The sequence below is a fragment of the Nilaparvata lugens genome, chromosome 6, assembly GCF_014356525.2.
Source record: "Nilaparvata lugens isolate BPH chromosome 6, ASM1435652v1, whole genome shotgun sequence".
NCBI classification, from domain to species: domain Eukaryota; kingdom Metazoa; phylum Arthropoda; class Insecta; order Hemiptera; family Delphacidae; genus Nilaparvata; species Nilaparvata lugens.
This window is the reverse complement of record NC_052509.1, coordinates 30,240,878-30,252,315: the sequence shown is the minus strand read 5'-3', so window position 1 is coordinate 30,252,315 and position 11,438 is coordinate 30,240,878. Positions and strand designations below refer to the sequence as shown.

Sequence of the window (11,438 nt, the reverse complement as noted above, 5' to 3'; positions counted from 1 at the left end):
TATTTATAGAATTCTTTTTACAGCGTTTTACTTAACTTACTCTGGATCATCTCTGTCAGGGTAGAATTTTGTAAATTAATTTTCATCCACTTCCCGACGAGCTAGAGACTTGAAACTTTCAGAATAGATCAAAACCTAATGACAATGCAACTTTTGGATCGAATCAGAAATTAAATATTGAGAATTATTAAACCGATAGAAACTGACAAAGCAGCATAGGTGGATTTCAGTTCGGAAATGAATCTTCCTAAAAAATAATACTAATATTGTGAATACCTTGAATCTTTCCAACAAAACAGATGATTCAAGTATTGTTCATCTAATAAAAGAAGTAAAATTGACGTGAACACAAACTTTATTTGAAATATACTATATCAAATTTGACCCAAAAATACTTCTTGAACTTCAGTTGTGTATTTATATCCTATTATGAATTTGTTAATAAATAAATGCGAGGACCATCCAATTTTGGCTCTATATCCATCCCTTACACCTTACAGGCTCGAAATCCTCATTAAATTACTCTAGTCGTAAATCTAACAGGAAGCATCAAATTGTTTTGATTGTATCTTTTTACTGATTAAAATTATTCATTCATTCATGTGCAGGAGTTTGGGAATATAAATATTCTCTCTCTTCTAATATTTGCAGTTATATAAATCATAACATCAACAAGCTTTACTTCCAATAATCAAATTCATAGAATGTGTTAAACAGAGTCTGTGATGGTACTACTTTCGCGCCTGCTACAAGTCAATGCCCAATAGGGGATCAGATGTCGGGGAGAACAGTTGTCGGAAGCGCTCGAGGAGAACGGTTGTCGGGAACGCTTCCGACAGACGTTCTCCTTTTTTTCAGTAGGAGAACGGATGTCGGGGAGAACGGTTGTCGGAAGCGCTCGAGGAGAACGGTTGTCGGGAACACTTCCGACAGACGTTCTCCTTCTTTTCAGTAGGAGAACGGATGTCGAGGAGAATGGTTGTCGGCATTGGCATATTTTCAGCAGGGTATTGGCTGTCCCTACGGTCAAAATCAAGAGGAGAATGGTTGTCGTGGAGAATGGTTGTCAGCGACCCGTCATAATATCCTATGTGACAATGTATGTACATGATGTCTCTAATAATAATAAGAAGCTATTTAGCATAAGACGATTTATCATAATATTCTATACTATACCCATTTTCTATCGCTTAATACTCATCCATTCATAGTTAAGAATTATACATTCACATAGTTAGGAGTTAGTACATATAGATGAAATATATTCCCATTCACAGAATAATAAGAATAATATCTAAGGCCTCATATTTTATATTCTATTCGCTTTATATTTCATATTATTTTTGTTGGTATCCCTATTTTTTCTATTAGTTTACCTTCCATGATTAATGCAATTATAAACTTTTCATAGGTGTATTCAGTTCAACTGCTTCCGTTTTAGTTCACTTAATATAATTCAGTGGTAGAGATTTCCGGCTGGAATACAATAATGGATAGAAAATTTTCATAGATAAGGAATGTACATCAAGCGTGTGTCATTGCTTTCCGATGGCTCGCTAGCATTGCAGTTTCAACCATTATTATCTTTGAATCGTAGCCTATGTAGAATAGTATTACCTACCAAATTGCTTTATATTGTAAAAAATATGTTGCACTCTCAACTCAATAGTAATGATATTTAGATTTCAATACATTCAGCAAGGTGAAAAAGTTTCATCCTTTACTATTATAATCAACGTACTTCATATTTTACAACAGCAGAGTAACATAGAACCAATTAAAACTACAATGTCTTTTAAGCGTTTTCCCTTGTTGGATTTTGCCAAGAAAATAACCAGGGACTCAATAAAGTGATTGAAGTATTCAAGATCATTATACTCGGTCCGTCTTTAGTACCTACTTAAAAAGTGGACACGCCCATATTGTTTTGTCCTGACTCTTGCCACAGTTTTGAAGACTCTTGCCACAAATCTCAATTAGTTATATATTTTGCTGAATCTCGGAATGATTAAAGAGATTTCTTTTGAAGAGGGCCCGCTTCAAATTGGATCCTACTATCAATCCAGAAATTTGACTCTCAAATTACACAGAATGCCTCTATGGTAACAGTAGTATAAAAAGGGCGACTCTGGCACACAAGTGTGCCAGAGTCGCCCTTTACCTCAAGGTCATCCAGGTCAACCACCCTAACCTCAAGGTCATCCAGGTCAACCACCCCTAACCTCAAGGTCATCTAGGTCAACCACACCCACCTCAAGGTCATCTAGGTCAATCACACCTACCTCAAGGTCATACAGGTCAACCACACCCACCTCAAGGTCATCTAGGTCAACCACACCCACCTCAAGGTCATCTAGGTCAACCACACCTACCTCAAGGTCATCCAGGTCAACCACACCCACCTCAAGGTCATCTAGGTCAACCAGACCTACCTCAAGGTCATCCAGGTCAACCACTCTAACCTCAAAAAAAAAAAAAAATTAAAAAAAAAAAAAAAAAATTGAAAAAAAAAAATAATAATAAAAAAAAAAAAAAAAATTAAAAAAAAAATGAAAAAAAAAAATTAAAAAAAAAAAAAAAAAATAAAAAAAAAATAAAAAAAAAAAAAAAAAAAAATTAAAAACACATAAAATCGGGAAAAAAAGGGAAAAAAAGGGAAAAAAAATTCCCTCCAGATCCTGAACTGGGGTATAAAAGGAGTTGTTCTACAAGGAGTGGGACATTGTGTCTTGGGCAGTCGTGCCGTCAGTACGTGTGTGTATCACCAGTACGTGTGTGTGTGATTTTAGTATATTGGTTTTGGATCACTTTCATCTTTATCAACATCAAGAGTAAGTACCAGTGCATTTTATAGTTCTATATATTTATATTATATTCATGATTTAAAAATTAAGTTCAAAAGAGTAGAATTTTGAAGTAGTTTGATACTGACAATTAAATTCTAAAATGACTTCAATTCGAAAATGACAAGTTTAATAATGAATTAGGTTCCAATACATAGAGTACATGACATAGTCAAAAATGACTAGTGTAATTATGAATTAGGTTCCAATACATACAAGTTATGAGTTTAATTATGAATTAGGTTCTTTGAGTTGGTGGTTGTAATCCATCCTAACCTAAAAAACATATAATTACAAAGTAGATCCTAGACCCCCATTCACATTCCCCCATACAGCTCCAGACCATTATCCTTAGAACATAAACACCATAGAGTAAATGACATAGTCAAAAATGACAAGTTTAATTATGAATTAGGTTCCAATACATAGAGTAAATGACATAGTCGAAAATGACTAGTGTAATTATGAATTAGGTTCTAATACATACAAGTTATGAGTTTAATTATGAATTAGGTTCTTCGAGTTGGTGGTTGTAATCCATCCTAACCTAAAAAACGTATAATCATAAAGTAGATCCTAGACCTCCATTCACATGGTTGTAATTCATCCTAACCTAAAAAACGTATAATCACAAAGTAGATCCTAGACCCCCATTCACATTCCCCCATCCCCACCCATCCCCATAAGTAGATCCTAGACCTCCATTCACATGATTGTAATTCATCCTAACCTAAAAACCGTATAATCACAAAGGAGATCCTAGACCCCATTCACATTCCCCCATCCCCACCCCACCCCACCATACAGCTCCGGACCATCATCCCTAGAACATAAACACCTATGAACCTCCATCCCCCGACCCACGATCCTAGATACCGATTCACCACCTTCATCCCCCACATCCGTTGATAGTGATTCATATATAGAGTTGAATACTGCATACCATACTAATACAATATTGTTTTGCATTGTTCCAGATGAGCAAAGCTGCACGATGTCAGCAAACAGCAAACTCTGTGGACGAGTTTGTTGTCCTGGAGGAGGCATTCAAATCCCGACTCACGACTCTATACTACAATAATGCATACAAGGATGAGCCTGCCAAAGATTTCCACACCTTTCTGAGCAGTTTGAAGGATAAAATTGTTCACATCATCAGTCAACAACTGCAGACACATGGGGCAATGAAGTTCAATCTAGTATTGGAGGCAACATATTTCCGCAGCACCCTTGATAAGACCTTCGATCAAGAAGAGTTTCAGAATGTTGCCTTCAAAACTCCAAACTACACCATCTTCAGTATCATCAATCTTCCAGACATCATCAACCAAGCGTGCATGACCCTACTGGATGAGGAGTCGAAATTTGAAGGAAATTCTAGTGGATGGAGTTTGCTTATCATTGATGGATTGCTCATCAGGATTAGCAAACATACTCCCCTGCGTGGATCATCCTACATCAGTCTTCCACCTCTTCTATCAGCACGAAAGGCAATCATCAATCCTATAAACAAGGACCAGCAATGTTTCAAATGGGCTATCCTCGCCAAACATGTACAAGGCAGTAATCCTCAACGAGTCAATGAGCGATACCATCAATTGGAAGAAAGATACAACTTTTCAGGCATTGGATTTCCCACTACCATCAACCAAATCGATATATTTGAGAAAGATAATCCGGAGGTATCAGTTAATATTTATGGTGTGGATGAGAAGAACGTTATATTTCCAAGAAGAGTTGGAAATGCAATGAAGGCAGATCACTTTGATCTTCTCCTCCTCTGTGAGAGTAGGGATGATGATGAAAACAGCACCCTTGAGGATGACAATGAACATAAATCAAATAGCCACTACTGCTACATTAAAAATTTTGAAAAACTTGTAAGATCCCAACTCACAAAACATCAGCATAAAATTATCATCTGCAGACGATGTTTCACCCATTACACCCTCGACAGAGATGGAGAACGCAGGATGGCTGAGCATGAGGAGTATTGTGCTAGCAATAATACAGCAAGAATCATCATGCCACAGGTTGGAAAAGATGGTAAACCTCCAACCTTGAAGTTTGAGAAACATGTGCAAAAGTATAGAGTACCTGTTGTAGCATACGCCGATTTTGAGTGCATCCTGGAGAAACCTGATGAAGACAATGAACAATGGATTGGTGAAGCTACCAAAGTTATCCAGTATCATCGGGCAATGAGTTACTGCTTATACTTTGTGCGGGACCCATATTTGGAAGATTCCTGGCTGACAATCACTAACCTAATCCCTCATGAGCCGATTGTCTACAGGGGTCCTGATGCCGCCGAACATTTCATGAAGACCCTCACCATGTATGCAAAAGATTTAGATGAGGCAATTGACTGCAGGAATATCAAGTTGCTCCCACTAACCAAAAGAGAGAAAGAACGACATAATGCAGCTGATTTCTGTGAGGCCTGCAATGAACGGTTCAATAAAGATAAGGTGTATGACCATTGTCATATAACTGGTATCTACCGGAATGCATTATGCCGTAAATGCAACCTGCAGCGAGAGCGACAATCATTCATACCAGTGTTTCTCCACAACTCTTCAAACTACGATACACACCTCATTATTCCAGAGCTGGGTAGAGATAAGGATCGGCTGTTTGTCATCCCAAACTCGTCGGAAAAGTATATATCATTCACCAAACGAATATCTCCAAAAATGCACCTTCGATTCATCGATACATTCCGGTTTACGCCTGATAGTTTAGACAATCTGGTCACCAACCTAGTCAAATCAGCATCGAATCCAGAAGACTTGTCCAAAGTGCTACCACATACTGCCAAGGTGTTTGGAAACAAATTGAGCCTTGTCTCAAGGAAAGGAGTGTTTCCATACGACTACTGCGATTCATGGCAGAGACTCGAAGAAACATTGCTACCACCCAAAGAGGCATTTTTCAGCAAGCTGGTTGATAGGAGTGTTAGCAGTGATGATTATGAACATGCTCAAACTGTGTGGAACCAATTCAGTTGTAGAACTCTAGGAGAATACAGTGACCTATACTTGAAAACAGATGTTCTCCTGTTGGCTGATGTCTTTGAGAGCTTCCGCGATGTATGCATGAAGACTTATGATTTGGATTGTGCTCACTACTTTACATCTCCAGGCTTTTCCTTTGATGTCATGCTGAAATATACTAAAGTCGAGCTTGAGCTCCTTACTGACTATGACATGTACATGTTTATCGAGCGAGGTATCAGAGGAGGAATAACAAATTGTATACACCGTCATGCTGTAGCCAACAATGCCTACACAGGAGCGCCTATTGACCCTGAGAAGCCTACATCATATCTCCTGTACACAGATGCGAACAACCTGTATGGCTGGGCAATGTGCCAACCACTTCCATGCCGGAAATTCCAGTGGATGGAGAAAGATGAGTTGGAGGGGGTGAGCAGAGGTATTGAGGGTGTTGGAGATGTTCAAAAGATTGGCTACATCTTGGAGGTGGACATTGAGTACCCTTCTGAATTGCATGATGAGCACAACGACTTCCCATTCCTGGCAGAGAACAAAAAAACTCTTAAATCTAATCATGTACGACTCATGACAGCTCTAAGCAACCGTGAACGATATGTATGTCATTACCGCACCCTCAAGCAAGCAGTACAGCATGGATTGAGAATCACTAAAGTTCATCGAGGTGTAAGGTTTGAGCAGGAGGACTTCCTAGCACCCTACATCATGCTAAACACCAGACTTCGACAGCAGTCGAAGAATAAGTTTGAAAAGAACTTTTTCAAACTTATGAACAACGCAGTTTTTGGCAAGACGATGGAGAATGTGCAAAAAAGGATGAGTATGGAGCTAGTGAATGACGAGAATCGATTGAAGAAACTGATTGCTCGACCAGTGTACAAGGACCGCATCATCTTTGGTGAGAATATTTGCGCTGTTACGATGCATAAGGAAAAAGTGGAGCTGAACAAACCTATCTACATTGGTTTGACAGTGTTGGACATAAGCAAGACCCTTATGTACCAGTTCCACTACGATGTGATGAAACCTACGTACAAAGAGAACCTACAACTGCTTTATCAGGATACTGACAGCTTATTCTACATCGTGAAAACTGAGAACCTATACAACGACATCATCAACAACCAACAACTGAAAGATACCTTTGACACCTCAGAGTACCCTGCAAACCACCCATGCTACTCGGATGCAAACAAAATGGTGCTTGGAAAGTTTAAAGATGAATATGCTGGCCGAGCGCCACTTGAGTATGTGGGCCTGCGATCAAAGCTATATGCCTGTAGGTGTTACAATAGTGATCCAAATCAGCTGACAAGTGGATTGATAAAGAAAGCTAAAGGAGTGAGGAGACCAATACTTGGGCGAGAACTCTCAAAAATGCATCCAGATGCTGAACGTTACATAGGCTTCCAAGACTATCTAGATTGTCTATATGGTGATGAGGATATCTATAGAGAACAAGTGATGTTTGGCACTAGGAAACATCAGATCATGACCCAAGTCATGAGAAAGAAGGCATTGAGCAAAGCTGATGAGAAGAGGTATATTCTAGATGATGGAATTACAACTCTTGCACATGGACATTACAAGATCCCCACTCTAGCACACATTGATGAGGAGGCAGAGGAGGAGGATGAGGAGGAGGAGGAGTATGAGGAGGAAGAGATGATTGACTCTCAAGAAATTCCCAAGGTTCAGGCAGCTAGCAGTACTACAACAGCTAAACGGCTACATTCCTCATCACATGATGAGCTCATTGATAAAGTCAATGAGTCAGGAAGCAGTACTATCCCTGCTAAACGATCACATCCCTTATCAAATGATGAGCTTGCTGATATGATCAATGACTCTAAAATAGATGGTGATGCATCTCAGTATAGCATACTGAGAAAATTGCTTGAAAAGTGACGTCATACCTCATGCCAGGAAGTGTCAACAAATCCACTATGCATACAATCTGTGCACATGTCTTCACCATACATTCGCATCGCAAGACTTTTTGGAAGCGGTCATCATCAGTTGAGGTCTGTGCACCATGCTGTAAAGACGCCGCCCATCACCCCACCACCGCCACCAGTCAGCCCACCATCGTCACCAGTCGCCCCACCATCACCACCAGTCAGCCCACCATCGTCACCAGTCGCCCCACCACCGCCGCCAGCCATCCAACCACCGCCGCCAGTCGCTCCACCACCGCCGCCAGTCGCCCCACCACCGCCGCCAGTCGCCCCACCACCGCCGCCAGTCGCCCCACCATCATCAGTTGAGGTCTGTGCACAGTGCTGTGAAGAACTAGCATCAGCTGCAACTAGAACTCCAGCTACTACTCCAGCTAGTACTCCTGCTGTTACCACTACCACTGCCAACATCAGCCTGCAGTGGAGCGAGCAGATATGTGTGAGTGTGGAGACTGTCAACTAGTAACCAGCAACCAATGGATTGTACAACCATTTCTGAAGTTTGGAGATAAGGACCTACCAGAACCGTTTGGAACAGCTCAAAACTTTCTAGAGACACTAAAATCCATCTTTCATGATGCCGAAGTGTCAAGCTATACCGACCTATGCGAGGGAGCAGCCATCTTGAAATTCTCATTCAGCAGAGGATTCTGCGAAATAAGTGATAGATTGGGTGAATTATATCACTGGATAGTTCTCGATATATTGGACTGAATCTATTGAATTGTAATGTAAATAATCATATTATTCATATGAATGCTCAGTTTATATATATTATGTTATGTATCAATAAAAGAGAGAGTGTGTTATTTCAAGAGAAATATGTTGTACATCTTATTCCATACACCCTTCAACTTCTAGAGTAAGCACTCTTAGACATTTAAGGTATAGTAAATACAATAGGAAGCATCCTTCTATGAAAAAACGGGATTGTGTAGGATATTTCCTTATGGATAAGCCGACTTTATTGTTAGGAGACGATATGTATATTTCCAATGAGAAAAGTATATAAATAATAAGTTTGCGAGTAAAGCTGTTTATGGTTTCTTGTTCTAAAAATTGCTCCACTTCTTGACCACATATCCTTTCCATTCAATGATTAGGAAAAACATCCTATTATCTCATTCACACAAAACAATGTTTCCTCTATACCTCCCACTCTAATAAAAATAAAAGCAGGATATATGCGGTGTGAATCATTTCCCGCGAACTCTATTCTTAGTCCAGGTGTGAATTTGTTCTATTATGAAGTGTTTATTCCTTTCACTCTTATCAAAATTGAAACAGGATATGCGGTGCAAATTATCTAGTTCTACACTTCGCTAACAGCAATCTACTGCTACATTACTGTTACAACTCATGCATTGAATGCGAAAAGCTTAATTGAGAGATCCATACATAGTAAAACATTATTGGAAATGCCAATTTTGTATAAAATTAGAGCTCTATATGATTTCATTATAATAACTACCGATTGCATTAATTTGATGCTGGGGTGATAGAATGAGAAAAGTAGAAATTCAAGTTGTAATATAACTTGAAAGATATTGACTAAAGTGGAATTGTCTGTCATATCAGCTCCATTCTTGAATGAAAATCGTCGGCCTTATACTGAAATGAAATTGAATAATCCAATATTAACTTAATATACTCACTGTTCTCTGTACAGCTTCTGAAATTATTAAAATGGAATAGAAGTTACCAAGTACCTTTTTTTTGTATTCTCCCATTCATCGATTCTGATAGAAATTCCCAGATCATGAACCTGAATTCAGATTCATCCCAGTTCTGAATTGAAACAAAACCATTTATTCTAATAAATTTATAAATTTCAATTCATAACATCATATAATATCATAACTCACTAATACTTTACTTTGTTAGCACTATATGACTATCCATAAATGTTTCCAAGAGAAATTTACTATAGGAGTTGATAGTGCAGGATGTGCCTTGTACTCTTAACTATTGTTCCTACAAATACCTGTTTGATTGCAATAATGAGCAATTCTAGCCTTCTTCTAACTCCTATACTATGTATACTCTAACAACTATGTCCAAGCTCATTGCAGCTTGCTGTAAGTGAACAGTGACTGAACAGTGACTGATCAATAACTGATCAGTTACTGATCAGACTGATCAGTGACTGTTCAGTGACTGAACAGTGACTGAACAGTGACTGAACAGTGACTGAACAATGACTGATCAGTAACTGAACAGTGACTGATCAGTAACTGAACAGTGACTGATCAGTAACTGAACAGTGACTGATCAGTGACTGAACAGTGATGATCAGTGACTGAACAGTAATTGTATAGCTGAACAGTAATTGAACAGTTGAACAGTGACTGAACAATGACTGATCAGTAACTGAACAGTAATTGAACTGACTGACTGACCACTGAGTGGACGACCCAATTATACCATACAGACATGTGACAGGAGGAGTGAGGGTCATTGAAAATATGTCATGTCTGAGCATGGAGTGGGAGTCGTTGAAAATATCTATCTTCAATGCCATTTTGATCTCTAGAGCAGCATGGTCATGTTGATCTAGAGTCTTCATGGACATCTTGATCTAGTAGGTCTACCATGGACATATTGATCTGGAGTGATAGGTCTCCATGACCATGTAGAGTGATAGGTCCTGCATGACCATCTTGAGCTAGAGCATCTTAATGCTGGTGGCCATTGGTCATGTGACAGAGGGAGTTGGAGTGGGGTCGCCTAAAGTAAAGTAAGGTGATTTTCTACCTATATGAATTAATGAAACTCTCAATCAATGGTTAACATATAAAATGAGGTTTATTTCATACATGTTTACATCATTACATGAGAGTAGTTTTAGACAGTGGATCAGCCAATGAGGGTTTATTTCTTTATTATCATATTACAATGGTTATACATTCAATATTAACTGATTGGTGTGATGAGGGCTACTACAAAATTGAAGCCGTCTTGGCCTCGGCCGGTGGGATGACTGGCGGCGGTGGTGGGGCGACTGGCGGCGGTGGTGGGGCGACTGGTGACAATGGTGGGCTGACTGGTGGTGATGGTGGGGCGACTGGTGACGATGGTGGGCTGACTGGTGGCGGTGGTGGGGTGATGGGCGGCGTCTTTACAGCATGGTGCACAGACCTCAACTGATGATGACCGCTTCCAAAAAGTCTTGCGATGCGAATGTATGGTGAAGACATGTGCACAGATTGTATGCATAGTGGATTTGTTGACACTTCCTGGCATGAGGTATGACGTCACTTTTCAAGCAATTTTCTCAGTATGCTATACTGAGATGCATCACCATCTATTTTATAGTCATTGATCATATCAGCAAGCTCATCATTTGATAAGGGACGTGATCGTTTAGCAGGGATAGTACTGCTTCCTGACTCATTGACTTTATCAATGAGCTCATCATGTGATGAGGAATGTAGCCGTTTAGCTGTTGTAGTACTGCTAGCTGCCTGAACCTTGGGAATTTCTTGAGAGTCAATCATCTCTTCCTCCTCATCCTCCTCCTCCTCCTCCTCATCCTCCTCCTCTGCCTCCTCATCAATGTGTGCTAGAGTGGGGATCTTGTAATGTCCATGTGCAAGAGTTGTAATTCCATCATCTAGAAT

At 39.6% G+C, this 11,438-nt stretch overlaps 1 protein-coding gene across 1 annotated transcript; it reads left to right on the top strand.

Moving 5' to 3' along the window:
• The first annotated feature begins 4,108 nt into the window (after positions 1 to 4,108).
• Positions 4,109 to 7,972, top strand: LOC120352018. Its single transcript, XM_039431424.1, has one exon. It carries the CDS (start codon positions 4,181 to 4,183, stop codon positions 7,766 to 7,768), a length of 3,588 nt encoding a protein of 1,195 aa, XP_039287358.1. The 5' UTR covers positions 4,109 to 4,180; the 3' UTR covers positions 7,769 to 7,972.
• Positions 7,973 to 11,438: the final 3,466 nt, after the last annotated feature.